The sequence below is a fragment of the Protopterus annectens genome, chromosome 13.part0, assembly GCF_019279795.1.
Source record: "Protopterus annectens isolate FY-2018-M chromosome 13.part0, PAN1.0, whole genome shotgun sequence".
NCBI lineage: Eukaryota > Metazoa > Chordata > Ceratodontiformes > Protopteridae > Protopterus > Protopterus annectens.
The window spans coordinates 1,021,335,513-1,021,351,658 of record NC_056747.1 but is presented as its reverse complement, the minus strand read 5'-3'; the positions used below and the strand labels follow the sequence as shown (position 1 = coordinate 1,021,351,658).

Here is a 16,146-nt window from a genome sequence, read left to right as displayed (position 1 = left end):
GGCCTTTATCAGTAAAGATTCTTTAGATGACACAGCAACTGTTTTGTTATCCCTGAACACCTTTGCAAAACCTTAAGACTGGAAGTGACCTCCGTGTTGTCTTGCTAAGGGCAGGTTCCCTTAAGGCATTCACCCAGGTGGCTTGAGTTGTGGTCTGTGCTGTAGCTACTGTCAGAGCTCTACATCAGATGCAGAGTGTTAAGGGCTGTAGGAAGCATCTCTTCATTTACACAGAGTTGGCGCTGCTAATTCTGACATTCAGTGCGTTATGAGCGTTATGGGTAGGGTTTAGCAGCCTGGGGAAAGGTCTGTGTGTCAAATGATCATAACAGATGCAGCATTAGTCCTTTCTGTTCTTGCTACCAGAGTTCTGCTCATATATCTGGCATTAGGGCAAGTATTCGTAATGTTCATTTCGTAATGCCACAGTGATTGTTACAGTCGAGTATTGACTTGTGTATATTTTCCAGCAAACTGCAACACTGTGTTGCCCCCTTTTCTGAGCAAATTGTATACATTAGTATACCCATAAAACTTGTTTCTCATTTCCAATGTTCTATATATATTCAGTCATTTTTCCTTTTCTTTTAGATGTTGCTGTGTTTTAGCTGATTTATACTACTGTTGTCTTCCTTATTTGCCAGTATTTTCTGCTCATGTTGTCAAATATTTCTCTGTAAACAGCATGTAATATATGAACACTGTGGTAATGATTTCAGTTTATAAGCAGGCTGTGTTGGCAGAATGGCGTTAAAGAAGTGAAGTTGTGCATCTTACTTTAATAGTCTGTCATTGGACTGGAATTTGTTGATTAGTGAAACAACTAGGGTTATGTCCCATCCCATATGTCTTTCCTGCTTTCCTGGGTGTTTATGGACTGTCCAATGATGCAGCAATTCAAATTGAAAAACAGTAGTGCTTTCCTTCAAGTTGTAATCCATATTTACAACAAAAGACATGACCTCCACGGAGGTATTGCTTACTTTGCCTTTGTAACCAATAAAGCTGCATTTTATCGAGATGGCCTTAAGTTGAGCCTACATAAAAATTGCATGCCTGACTTGTAAAAAGCATGACGTGGGCATTGTTTTCCTCTTTTTTTTCTTCGGTTTGTCTATCAGTAGTTTAGGAAACAGAATTTATAATGAAGCTTAAATGTGTTCTGTTTTATTATGCCCTTCATAGGAAATCAGCATTTGGATGTGTTGAGAAAAAAACTCCGGTAAAAAAGCTTGTGACTGAATTTTCTAAATTGAGAACAAAACCCCCAAAACATTCTGTACCTAAAGAACCCTGCAGGCCTGTATCAGAAACCACCTGTAAGCGTGAACTAAGGAGTAAAGAAACACCTGAAATTTGCGTTTCTCAGATGGACACACCTGTAAAAGCCGATGCTTTCCAAAAGGGGCCTGCTGAGCATATAAAAGACAAAGACTGCCCTAGTGAAACACTAGATTTGCCCTACCTTTCTACCACAGATATGTACCTTTGCCGGTGGCACAAACCTCCACCTTCACCACTCCGAGAACTTTCACCCAGAAAGGAGGAAACTGTAGCAAGTAAGTTACCCAATTTGTTCTTGGCACTGGAACGAGGAGAAACTCTGACAACATGAAACTAAGTGATAGTGAATAATATGATCTGCTGTGTAACTTTAGCTAAAATATCTTGAAAGTAAAGAACATAAAGAGCGTATGTCACATGGTAGGAGTCCATCAGTACTTAAGTGGGTGCAGATTTATCAGTGATATAGGAATGCTTACAGGTAAGTCACTGATGGCATTTGCTCAGCATTATGTCAGATAGTGCTACTTGTTAACACATTCTTACTTCATACTTGTTTAGCGCATTTAAAGTTGTTACTCTGTGAAACAATTCTCATTTTCTTGTAGCAAGTGGCAGAAGTGCAGGACATCATTGATATTCTTTGTTTCACTGTTGCAGTCATCACACGGGTTATCTGTCTGCAGGTAGCCCTCAGTCAGCCCAAGTAGCCGAGTCTTGGAATTTCTGCGTCAGACGCTGTCGCCTCTTCCATGACGTCAGGGGTATAAAACATGCAGCTGACGCCATTACATCAGCTTTTCTTGCTGCTTGGGAGCCGGAAGCAGAAGCAGTTCGCAAGTGCCAGTTGGCCGCTACCTGAAGTTTTCATTATTCGAGTTTCAAACCTGAAGTCTTCTAAAGAGAAGTACCCTGTTGGGGATCCTTTTTTCTTACTCTAACCGATGTCAGAAAAAGTTAACATTTGTCTTGCCTGTGGAAAGCAAATGCCTCACAGAGATTTTCATTCTTACTGCGTCACCTGTTTAGGCCCAGACCAAGACATTCTTTGCTGTTGGTTTTGTGCCTTGTTCAACACCCGAACTATTAGTCATTGGGCTATCTTTGTCGCTACATTCTTTCGCTGTCGTTCTCCATATTCCGAAATGGCTTTGTTAAGCCATCTGACTACCGATCTTCCGAAAATAGTAAGGATAAAGACAGAGACAGACCGCATAGCTCCAAAACTGCCGATGACGCTTCCGTTAAGCTAGTTGCCAGTCCACCAATACTCAGTGAGTCACTTTCACAGCCCCTGATACCTGCTTCTACAGATTCACAGGCCTCTACTGAGACCCATTCGCAGTCCTGTATGCCGCAAGATGCTTTTTCGACTATGGGACCTGCAGATGTCTCTACCTTGGATGGGTCTGGAGCCACTGTGCAGGCACCGGCTTCTGAGGGTGTATTCAGGCCTTCCGATGTTCGTATTAAGCAGACTAATTCATTTTTGACTAAAACTACTGAATTTCTCAGGCCCAGCATTCACACTACACCTAGAAAACCGACCAAAGCACATTCTCAAGCTCCCATGCCTCAGAAGCAAATGCTTAGAATGGCTGAAGACCTTATTACTTTAATTGGGGGAAGCCAGCCTTCCCCCTCTAAAAGACCAAGAATTTATTTTCGTTCTGATTCTACGGACCATGAGTCCGATGACTCTGATCCCTCTGATTACCAGGACATACCCTTATCCACCTATGAGGATTCATATGCAGAGGATTCCTTTCCCTCTGCCTCCCCTCCAGAGGACTTTTCTTTCGGTGAAACCTTGCATACCGGAAATGCCAGGACTACCCTCAGTCAAAAAAGACTCTGGGAATTTTTAGACTTGCCTCAGCACAGGCCTCTAGCTGTACCCCCTGTCCTGGATATTGTAGATGTCTTCATGGAGTCAAGTCTTACCCCTGATACTTTACCTCCAGCTCCTAGAAAGCCTGACAGGTAGGTGCTACAGAGTACCTAACTCTCACAAATTTCTCCTTAAAAATCCTACTGCGGACCCAGAGACCATTTCCCAGGGACCTAAAGGTATTAAGGCTCCTACAGCCAAAAACCCTACCCCTTCGGACAGGGATTTTAGGGCTTTAGACAGATGGGGTAAGAAGGTATATACCTCTGCAACTCTTGTCATCAGGGCTTTAAATTGCCAGTTTCACATGTTGAAGTACCAGCAGCATATTATGGAACTAATTGAAACAAAAAATATTGTTGATTCCTGAGTGTGCAGAAAATAAAGATTTACAAGAGCCAATGCATTCTGCTAGCCAAGTTGGTAAACGTATCTTGCAGTGTGGTTTTGATGCCTTAGAAGCACTTCCCTTTGGCTTATCTACTGCACCCAGGGTATTCACAATGCTTGGCTGAAGGAACAAGTCTTGCTGGACCATGTCAAAGCAGAATTACTAAATGCTCCATTAAATCAAGGATGTTTGTTTGGCACAAAAGCAGAAGTAGCACTCTTCAAGAAAAATCTTTATGTGGATAGGAGATGGGAAATTCACCCCGTGGATCACTTCTGTGGCTCTGCTTGACAGGGGCACAGGAAAATAATTTTCTTGGGTGGCAAAAGCCAGGGTACAGTTTGGCTAGGCTTATGTGGGCCCTAGGGCCAGTAGCCTTGTACCTACCTATGAATCTATGGAGGAAAAAAAACTAAATCTATGCAAACTGTTAAAAGATTTCTTACAGGTACAGCCATCTAGATTTAGTAGGCATTGGCCTTCGAAGAACTGGTCCTTTCCAGTCCCTCCCAGGCCTTCTCAGTCCAAACCCAGGGGCAACTGACCACAAAGACTACATTCTCAGGGTATGCACAGATCTAAACAATGGAGTCCTCCCACCTCAAAAACAGGGAGTGGTAAGCCACCCTCTTTTGGAAAAAGTTCACAATGACTTCCCCTGCATCTTTCCCAGCCATGCCAAAGTACTTGCACCCCTAGGAGGAAAACTCGCCCTGCATGCAAAAAAACTGGGAATACATTACCTAGGAATGTTGGGTCTTAAACATTGTATCCCAGGGGATACAGATTCTACTTCCATTCACTGACAACCTCAAGCAGATTGCCAGACCTTCCCCCAAGCCTGTGGTCAGAGGCCCAAAAGCAAGTACTTTCTCTTCTCAGTATCAGGGCTGTTCAACCTATTCCAACAGAGCAAAGGGGACAGGGTTTCTATTCTAGACTGTGTGGTGCCCAGAAAAGAAAACTCTTGGCGCCCTATCCTGGATCTGTCAATTTTCAACACCTTCCTGGTGGTACCAAAGTTCAAAATGCTTACACTCCAACAGCTGCTCCCTATGCTAGCCAAGGACTTCTGGCTGGTCACTCTAGACTTAAAAGAAGCTTATCTGCACATCCCCGTAAGGGAATCTTGTAGGAAATATCTATGTTTCAGGGCAGGCCGTATGCACTATCAGTTCTCTGCACTTCCCTTTGGCTTATCTACTGCACCCAGGGTATTCACAAAGTGCCTGGCTCCAGCCATTGCATGCTGCAGGCAGAGAAACATTCAAATTTACCCATACTTGGATGATTGCATGATTCAGGTGGACAGTCAGGAATTGCTACTTCAGCACCTGGCATTTGTAAAGAGATTCCTAACTTCTCTGGGGTGTTCCATAAATGAAAATAAATCACATCTGGTACTCAGGCAAGAAATTGTATTCCTGAGAGCAAACTTGAACACATGTTCCTAGATGGCATTCCTCACTCCAGAAAAGCAGGTTTATTTGACAAATTACTTCAAGCTACTGGCCACCCAAACCCAGCTATCTGCAAGGAAAATACTGCAAGCCCTAGAGTTCATGGCCTCATGCATTCTACTAATTCCATATACAAGACTGCATATGAGGAAACTTCAGTGGTGCTTAAAAAGAGTTTCTGGTGTCAACATTCTCAGGACCTGGGAACAGTGATTCTGATCATTCCTTGCCTAAGGATAGAGGCCCTTTGGTGGGCAGAGGCCTGCAACTACAACAAGGGACTCACTTTCACTCAACCCCCACTGCCCAAACCCTGACAACAGATGCATCAGACTATGCACGGGGGGCTCACATGGCAGGTAGATGCATTCAAGGCAAATGGAGCCCAGGATAAATGCACTTGCATATCAATCAGAAAGAAATGTTAGCTGTACAGAATGCTCTGACAGCCTTCAAATACCTTATCCTTCCAGGACAACTCTGGATAAAGACAGACAACACCATAGTCATGTGGTACATAAACAAGCAGGGGAGAACTCATTCCTACCCACTCTGCAGGTTAGCCATGGCTCTGTGGAACACAACCTTGAGCAGCCAAATGCACCTGCAAGCTCAGTTCCTGCCAAGCAAACAAAATTCACTGTCTGATGACTTAAGCAGAAGTCTAATGTACCTGCACGAGTGGAAACTGGAACCATTTCATTCAAGCTTCTAATCCACAGGTGGGGGACAACACCAGAGGTGGACCTCTTTGCTTCCCCCAGAACCATCAATTGAGCAAATTTTGCACCAGAACTCCCCACAGCCAAGCCTGGAAAGTGGATGGCCCTATCCTTTACATGGGAAAACCTCTCAATCTATGCCTTTCCCCCTCCTCTCGAAAGCACTACTCAAGATCAAACAGGACAGGCCAAGGACAATCCTTATTGCACCAGACTGGTACCCACTTTTGTGCAGTCTGACAACAGTGCCACCCTGGCACGTGCATCAGACCCCCTCTCTGCTGTCCCAGCAGGAGGGCCAGATTTTGCATCCTCAGCTGCAAACCCTGAACGTAGCAGTCTGGCTTATTCCCTGAATACATCACCAGCAACCCTCAGCAAACAGGTGCTGGATGTTATCCTTGAGGCCAGGAGGCCTAGTACTAGGAAATTGTATTCAGAAAAGTGGAAAAGATGCTGTTCTTGGAGCCAGTCTCAGGGAAAGGGCACAGCCATGCCCACCTTACCTCAAATCCTAGATTATCTAGCAGAGCTGCTCCACAAAGGCCTATCCTTCTCATCCATTAAGATTCATGCCTCTGCCATTTCACCTCATTGCAATACTGAGCCACCCCTCTTCTCTCACCCTCTGGTCAAACAGTTCCTGAGAGGAGCTAACAATTTAAGACCCCCCCCCCCCCCCCCCCGAGGAGAGCTTCTCTCCCTGCCTGGGACCTTAACTTTGTACTAGAGAAGCTCACGCTTCCCCCTTTTGAGCCTGCTGCTACAGCAGAGTTAAAAGTCCTCTCTTGGAAAACAGCCTTACTTTTAGCCATCACTTCAGCAAGAAGGGTGTCTGAGTCACAGGCCCTTATGGCTGTGGAACCCTTCATTATCTTCCATGCGGACAATATTTCCCTCAGGACTAACCCATCATTTATGCCCAAGGTGGTATCCAGCGTGGCTTTAAACCAATCCATCCACTTACCAACCTTTTTCCTAATCCTCAGAATAAAAGGGAAAGGATCCTGCACTCCTTGGATGTGCACAGACAGCTTAGTTCTACCTTGACAGGACTAAACCATTCAGAAAATCTGACCAGCTACTAGTCAGCTTTTCTACAGAGGCAGAGGGCAAGGCCATTTCAAAGCAAACCATCTCCAAATGGATAACACACTGCATCCATTTCTGCTACAAGCACCATGGAAAACCTACCCCACAGGGGATCATAACCCATTCCACTAGGGCTACCTCAACCTCTACAGCATTTCTCAGTGGAGTCCCTACCAGAGACATCCTGGAAGCTGCAACCTGGAGTTCAGTACACACCTTCACCAAGCATTACCACTTACCTATCTTTTCTAAATCCAGAGCTGGATTTGCTACAGCAGTCTTAAAAGGCCTACTAGCCAGCCCAAATACTTCTCGACTGCATCCACCCTTCCTCAACTTTGGAAATCAACCCAGGTGTGATGACTGCAACAGTGAAACATGAAGAACATAGTACAGTTATGTACACTTACCATAAATGTAGATGTTCGAGTGTATTCACTGTTTCAGTCCTGGTTACCCTGCCTCCAGCCCCCTGACTTTGCTATACTTTCTGCCTATCCTCTTTTTTGGCCATATCTTATGGCAGTGGTATTTACTTTTTACTGGAGGTGCTCCACACCATGTAATTGCTTCCTATTTTGGGGGCTCCTGACATCTGGGGCAAGAAAAACTGATGTAATGGCGTCGGCTGCATGTTTTATACCCCTGACGACCTGACATCATGGAAGAGGCGACAGCATCCGGGACAGAAATCCCAAGACTCTGATATTCGGGCCAACTGAGGGCTACCTGCAGGCAGATAACCCAAGTGTGATGACTGCAACAGTGAATACACTCGAACATCAACATTTATAGTAAGTGTGTACACAACTGTACTTTTCTTAACATGTTCTGCTACAACTGCAGTACTTAACATGTATTAACAATCAAAACTTTTGAATGACTTGCAAGAAACAGTAGAATTATTAAGAGTGATATAGTCAAGTGGTATACCTGGAAGATGACAGAGGTGGCCTTCTGAGAAGACTGACAAATTGTTGCCTAACAGATGTTGCACTTGGAGTATACATTTGTGCAGTTCTAAATTATAAACAAATAATAGTTTATGAGCTGCTGCACCTAATTTATATTTTAGTTCAGTGGCTACTAACATGCATTGAATAGCTTAATGTAAACCTGTGAACCATGATTTGAAATGGTATCCATTTTGTTTTGTCCGTTTGTTAATTGGGAAATGTGAATTGTTTTTTCTTGGTCCCTTCCCCATCATAACCTCAGCCACAAGGACATGAGAAAATGCGACATATGAATGCACACTAAAATGTAACTGAACAGAGCATAATATTGTGTAGCAGACACATTCGGCATTGTAATGGAGATCAGAGACTGCAGTGTGAACAGCACATTCATAGCAGGTTTAACAAATGGTAAAATGTGTTACTATGCCTTCCGTTTTTATGCTGGTTGCTGGACAGCCAGGAAACAGTTTATTTTCCCTTTGGTTTAAGAAATTTATGTTATGGTGATATTGATTTAATAGTAACATACGTAACAAGTATTTCTTCCACTTTCAGGCAGTAGGAAATCATTTCAACATAGAATTTAAGCTTTGCTTAAACTTCCAGACATCTGGAGCCATGAGAATCTCTCTGGTTAGGTTACAAGTGTGTATCTAGCATTTTTACTCTGTTTTCAGAATGTTAACTTTGCTCGGCCTTTTTACATTTTATTCTTTAGTTGTGTTTGATGCTAAAGAAAGAAAGGTGTGTAACTGGTGTACTGTTTTCTACATTTGCTGCATTTTCGGTCCAGTCCTGAATGCCTTAGTATTCACCCAGCATAGCAGCTTGAGACCAATAGTTTTGTTCTTAAGAAAACTGCTTTTCTGTTTCACTGTTGCAGTGGGCTGTTACTATAGAGAAGATGTGCTTAGATCAAGTTACTGTGATGAATCTGAATGAGTACAGTGAGCTGAAATTGCCAGAACTCACCATCTTCATTGCTCTTTGTATCTCAGACTTGCATCATATTTTCTTAGACTTTCAAGAAGCTTTAAATGGAAGAGGTTGCTAAGGTCTGCAGATAGTCCATAAACAACTGCCCCTTCCCTACTCTTATGTTTTCATTGCCACGCCACATTTATCCTTAAACCCGTCTGATAAGTTATAGTGTACTATTCCACCACTCTGTGCATGAAGTACTGTTTCCCAAAATTCATCTTCAGAGTTCATCCTTGTAATAACTATTTATTTTTCTTCCTCACCCTCCCTTTCAACAGCATCTGCCACACTTGCTGCCTCATCCCTCCATCACTTTCTCTTTTATAGTGTGTACATGAGAGACTCTGCTAGATGTGGTCTTATCAATACCCTGTTCAGTGGAGAGATAGCCCCATTGTCTTTAGATCCACTTCTTGAGTTGTGTACCGCAGTATCCTGTTGGTCCTTTGCCACTGTCTTTTTGCATAGCATGTTTTGTCTTACTGATGATTGTGAACCACTGTGCCTTTCGTCCTTGTTTGCATAAGGGTCACTTTACCAAGCTTGTGTATTTTCTGAAGACTTCCCTGTTTGAGTTGCAGAACTTTGCAGGACTTTTTAGCATGTTAAAATAGGTTCATAGGTGTTTACCAGGCTAATGACCATAAGGGCCTTTTTTAGCCTAGCCATGTATCCCAGATCCCAGCAAGATCTTTGTTGAGACTAGCTCTGGTTTGTGACCACTGCATGTTTTCGGTGGCAGCATATACCATTGCTGCTGTTGAAATACACTTCATGGACTGGTCTTAGCAGGAATTCCTGTGTCACCACATTACTTCTTTGCTTTCTCCTGACGTTACTGCATCTCCATTTCAATTGCAACACACTGCATGCAATCATTCATCCATTTTTTATGTCCATTCCACTTCCTTGTTTTTGTTATTTATCAGAAAATGAAGACTAAAGTGATGGTCTGGTTAATTTCTGTCAGTTTGCTGTTGGATATGATTTTCCAAATCTTGCCAAAATCCAGATTTCACTACTTCTGCATAATTACATTTGTCTGCCTCACTGGTGAGGCAGTAATAAAAATTGATCAGATTTGATTGGCAAGACCTCTGTGATGTGCTGGTTATCATTGTTTTTTAAGCAAGTAATGTGATTCCATGCTGTTGGTCATCTGCAGGATAGCTGTAAATATTCTCAGTTTGCTGTGTTGTCTTTCCTGTAACCTCCTTGAGATGGGGAGTGGTGGTTGATGGCTCTGAAAGTTGTCTGGATATTTCCAAAGTTTACAATTAGACTTGAAACAACCCTGCCCCTCTCCACCCAGCCTTTTATTGCCATTTCCCTTGCATTGTTGTTTAAACACCTTTATTAAGTTATCACTTGAGACAAAGGTAAACATACATAAACAGAAAAGAAAACCATTTATTTTTCATTTAAATACAATGTATATCACTTTTTTTGCTATCACTCCAACATTACAAAAATTGCTGAACTCCTGCCTTCTCTTAAACCTCACTTCTCCTGAACTTCAGTATGCATGTAAGGTTCCCACAGTTTGCATTTAGTTCTATGTAGTTTGCTCCTTCCCTTTTCTAAAGATTCCTCAGTTATTTTATTTTTTTATAATATTCAGTACTGCAAATACAGTTTTTGTAGACTTTGATGTCCATTTTCTAGTAATTGTTTTTTTGGCAGCCAACAGAATTAAACTTAGTAAGGCTTTTTACACGTCACATGCATTCTTGAACCCCTTTGTTAAACAACTGTTCAGATCCTGTCGAGGGAAATAATGTTGCCAGCCACCAGTCCCGAAGCAGCACTTATGATTTTAAGGCAGGAGTTCAATTATGTTGGTGCATTAGTGGCAGTATTGGAGAGTAGTTCTGCTAGAACGTAATTTCTTGAAGATAAACGTATGCTTTACATTTGATTTTATTCCCAAGCTGTACAGTTTCATTAATGGCTAAGAAATGCCATGTTAATCACTAAAGCCTAGTATCAGGAGATGATGTTCAGTGTTGCAGTATTCCAGTACTTGTTGGATGTTCTTCGTGTTTCACTGTTGCAATCATCACATTTGGGTTATCCCTGATTGGGTAGCCCTCGACCAGCCTGAATACCAGAGACTTAGTATTTCTGCATCAGTTGCTGTCACTTGAAGACTGATGTCAGGTCATCAGTGGTATAAAGGAAGAAGGCTATTACATCAGTCTTTCTTGCCGTGAAGCCCGAAGCAAAAGCAGTTCACACGAGTGCCGGTCGGCCGTTACCTGAGTTTCGTTTCCGAATTGAAGTTGAAGTCTTTGAAAGCTAAGTACCCCGTTGGGGATCCTTTTTTCTTTCACTAACCGATGTCAGAAAAAGTTAATTGTCTCGCCTGTGGAAAGCAAATACTACACCGGGACTTCCACTCCTACTGCGTCATTTGTTTAGGCCCAGACCACGATGTCCCTCGTAGTCAGTTCTGTGCTTTAACGCCAGAACTGTTAGTCATCGGGCCCTTATTGTAGCCAGATATTTCCTTTTACAGTCCTCTAATTCCGATATGGCTTCGATAAGCCATCCGACAGCAAACCTTCCAAGAAAAAAAACGTAAAGATAAAAACAGAGACAGATCGCATAGGACTAAACCTTCAGACGACGCTACCAGCAAGCTGGTCATCAATCCTCCAGAATTCAGTGAGGTGCTTTGCAGCCCCTGATGCCCACTTCAGTTAATTCACAGACCTCTACCGAGACTCTTTTGGAGTCCGGTATGCCACAGACCTCTTCTTCGTCTAAGGATCCTGCGGTCGTGTCTACCATGGATGGCTCCGAAGCCACTGTGCAGGCACCAGCTTCCGAGGAAGTCTTTCGCAACACGAAATCCAGACATAAACTGACACCTTCTTTCACAGCTACCATTCTTTCTAAAACAACCGAGTTCCTTAGACCCAGGGGTCGAACCACCCCCAAGAAACTGGCTTCCAGCCATTCTTTGCTGCCTGCTCCTTTGCCTCAGTCACAAATGCTTAGAATGGCAGAGGACCTTATCATGGTGATTAGGGAAAGCCAGGCCACTCCCTCAAAAAGAAAGAGATCTATCTCCTGATGTTTTGTCTGAACAAGAGTCAGCTGAATCTGTTGCATCTGACTATGAAGACATGCAGCCCCTCTCTACATATGAGTATTCTGATGCAGAGGAATCTCTTCCTTCAGCCTCTCCCCCAGAGGATGTTTTCCTTGTGGGAAACCCTGCATACTTTAAGGGAGCATTTCAAATGGGAGAGTCAAGACTACCCACAGACTAAAAAGATACTCAGAGTTCCTGGACCTTCTACAGCACAGGCCCTTAGCCATCCCCCCAGTCCTAGATGTTCATCATGTTTCACTGTTGCAGTCATTACACTTGGGTTATCCTGCTGGCAGGCTACCCGCAGTCGGCCTGAATTCTAAAGTCTTGGTCCAGCGTCGGTTGCTGTCGCCTCTTCCCTGACATCAGTGCGCCAGGGGTATAAAAGATGCAGCCGACGCCATTTTCTTCAGTCTTTCTTGCCGCGCGGTGCCCGAAGCAAAAGCAGTTCACAAGTGCCGGTCGGCCAACTCCTGAGATTTTTGAAATTGAATTTCAGATCCGAAGTCTTCATTAAAGCTAAGTACCCCGTTGGGGAAACTTTTTTCTTGCTCCAGACCGATGTCAGAAAAAGTTAACAATTGTATTTCTTGTGGGAAGCAAATACCTATTTTCACTCTTACTGTATTCCTTGCCTAGGCCCTGACCACGACATTGCTTGTTTTGTGCTAGATTTAACCAACGCACTATAAAGCATCGGCACGATTTTGCCTTTCATTACTTCGGCCGAAGATTCAATTATACAATGCCATTGGAACAACCGACTGGAATTTCTAAAAAAAACGCAAGGATAAAGACAAGGACCGGCATCCGAGGTCCAAAACCGACTGTGAGGCTTCCACTAAGCTAGTCGTCTGTTTGCCGGTTCTCAGTGAGGCACTTTCACAGCCCCTGATGCCCGCTACCTCAGAGCCACAGGCCGCTTCCGACTCCCACATGGAGCCAACTGGGCCTCTGGAAACTCAAGGTATTGGATCCTCGGAAAATATACCCTCAGATGGGTCCAGAGCTGTTGTGCAGGCATCTGCTTCTGAGGGTGTTTTCAGACCAACTCCGTTATATGTAAAGCCATCTTCAGCTTTTAAACCAAAGACTAAAGCATCTCTAAAGACAATGAAACAAGTACAGCATTCTCCAGGACAGGCTTCTATGCCTAAAAAACAAATGCTCAAAATGACTGAAGACCTTATTACCTTGATCAGGGGTTCCTATCCCCCTCCTGATAAGAGGCCTAGGCAGGAGACGGAATATGAATCTTCAGATCAGGTTTCCATTTCCTCTGGTTCCTCCTCTGATCAGGAATACTCTTTTCCTCCCTATGAGGATTCTGATGCTGAAGAATCTATTCCTTCAGCGTCTCCTCCTGAAGATTTCTCCTTTGGGGAGACCCTGCATACCATGAGGGAGCACTTTCATTGGGAGAGCCAGGATTACGCAGAATCTAGGAAAAGGCTCAGAGATTTTCTTTTACTTCCTCAGCACAGGCCCCTTGTTATTGACATTGTAGATGATGATTTTTCGGAGTCTGGCCTCTCTCCAGAATCTATACCCCCTGCACCGGTAAAGCCTGACAGATACTACAGGGTCCCAGATTCCCATAAATTTCTATATAAAAACCCTGCTGCTGACCCAGAAACCATATCTCAGGGTCCTAAGGGTGTCAAGGCTTACACTGATAAAAACCCTGTCCCTTCTGACAGAGATTCAAGAGCACTGGACAGATGGGGGTAAAAGTTTACACTTCTGCTACTTTGGCTATGAGGGCCTTAAATTGTCAATTTCATATACTTAAATATCAGCAATACTTAATGTCACTATTAAAACAGAAAATGTTGTCTAACTCTGAATGTACAGAAAACAAGGAAATGCAGGATTTATTGCATGCAGCTGAACAAGTAGGAAAACATACTTTGCAATGTGGTTTTGATTCCTTGGAGGCCTCTTGCAGGGCCGCTGTAACAGGTTCTGTGATTAGGAGGCATGCTTGGTTAAAGAAACAGAATCTGCCTGATCATGTTAAAGCAAAATTATTAGATGCTCTGTTACAACATGATACTTTGTTTGGTGTTAAGGCAGAAGAGGTGTTGAAGAAAATTGAGGATAAAGCGAAATCTATGCAGACAGTTAAGGATTTCTTACAGGTACAGCCACCCAGATTTAGTAGGAACTGGCCTTCAAAAAATTGGTCCTGTCCAGTGTCAGACAGACCACAAAGAGGCAGATACAGATGCCCTAGAGGCAGATAATAGCCCCAAGGCTCATGCAGCCCTAAACAATGGGGTGCTTCTACCTCCAAAAGCGGAGAAGACAAATCTCAACCTTATAGGAAACAGTCCCAATGACTTTCCTCTACCAATACCAAGCACTTACCTTTTGGAAGCTCCCTTAGGGGAAAACTAGCACTTTTTTCACAAAACTGGCACATGATCACCCAGGACAAATGGGTCTTGAATATAGTGTCTCAGGGCTACAGGTTCTACTTTCACACCCTGCCAAAGACAAGAGGCATACCAGACCTGCCACACAATCAATGGGCAGAGGCAAAAAACCAAGTTTCATCCCTCATGGACATGGGGGCCATTCAGCGAGTACCACTACAGGAGCAGGGACAAAGATTTTACTTGCAACTTTTCTTGGCGCCCAGAAAGGACAAAGCCTGGAGACCAATACTGGACCTGTCTATTCTAAACACTTTTCTGGATGTTCCAAAATTCAAAATGTTGACTCTGCAGCAACTTCTGCCCATGCTGGGCAAGAAGGCTTGGCTTGTAACTTTGGACCTTTAAGATTCATACCTGCATGTCCCAATCGGACAATCTTGCAGAAGATACCTCAGATTCATAGCTGGCTCAATGCACTACCAATTCTCTGCACTGCCCTTTGGCTTATCTACTGCACCCAGGGTCTTCACAAAATGCCTGGCACCAGTAATTGCTTTTTGCAGACAGAGGAATTCAAATAGATCCCTACCAGGATGACCGCCTTATTCAAGCAGAGAACAAGGACATTTTACTAAATCATCTGGCAAAGATTGCTAATTTGCCTAGGGTACACAATAAACAAAAAGAAATCAAAGCTAGTACCCTCACGAGATGATATTCCTGGGTGCAAGCTTAAATACAACTGCCCAGATGGCTTATCTCATGCCAGACAAAGGCAACTGACTTCTTACTTCGAAATGTTGGCAACAAAACCCCAATTATCTGCAAGAAAAATTCTGCAGGCTTTCGGCTTCATGGCATCCTGCATTCTGTTAATTCCATATGCAAGACTGCATATGAGGAAACTACAATGGTATCTAAAAAGTGTTTGGACTCAACATTGCCACAGCCTGGAAAAATGAATTTCTATCATTCCCTGCCTGCAACAGGAGTTTTGATGGTGGGCACAGGCCTGTCACCTCAACAACGGACAGCCATCCACTTTACCCACAGCCAGGCAAACACTAACAACAGATGCTTCAGATTATGCCTGGGGGGCCCACATGACAGGAAAATGTATTCAGGGCACATGGCCCACAAGCAAAATGTATCTTCATATCAATCAAAAAGAGATGCTGGCTGTTCAGAATGCCCTGACAGCCTTCAAGGATCTACTTAATCCAGGACAACTGCTGATAAAGACGGACAATAGTACAGTCATGTGGTACATAAGCAGGGAGGCACACATTCCTACCCCCTCTGCAGACAAGCCATGACTTTGTGGAACACTGCATTGACTTATCAAGTACACCTGCAAGCACAATTCCTGCCAGGAAAGACAAATACTCTGGCAGACGAACTAAGCAGAAACCTCATGGATCCTCACAAGTGGAAGCTAGATCCAGAAATCTTCAGCATAATAACAAAGAAATGGGGATGCCCAGACATAGATCTATTTGCCTCCCCCCACAACTGCCAACTACAGAGATTCTGCACAAGGACTTATCACAAGCAAGCATGGAAAGTGGATGCTCTCTCATTCAGCTGGAAAACCCTTACAGTATATGCCGTTCCTCCTCTGCCTCTCCTCCCCAAGGTACTCCTAAAGGTCAGACAAGAGAAGCCAAAAATGATACTGATTGCCCCAGACTGGCCCCGCCAGCACTGGTACCCAATCCTAAAGAGCTTGTCTCAAGGCCCAGCCTGGACATTGCCTCAAATTCCTCATTTACTGACCCAACAAAACAATGAGATCCTGCACAGCCAACTCGGAACCCTAAATCTGGCAGCATGGCGGATAACGTAACCATTCAGAACACACCTCTCTCTAAAGCAGTAATGGATG

At 43.7% G+C, this 16,146-nt stretch overlaps 1 protein-coding gene across 7 annotated transcripts in view; it reads left to right on the top strand.

Annotated features, from left to right (window-relative positions):
• Positions 1-16,146, top strand: part of MSL1 (MSL complex subunit 1) — a 1,034,461-nt gene that overhangs the window by 328,766 nt on the left and 689,549 nt on the right. For all 7 annotated transcript variants that reach the window (XM_044055025.1, XM_044055020.1, XM_044055021.1 and 4 more), the window contains one exon: positions 1,186-1,559. In XM_044055025.1, the coding sequence (XP_043910960.1) occupies positions 1,186-1,559 (374 nt within the window). The remainder of the gene's footprint in view (positions 1-1,185; positions 1,560-16,146) is intronic.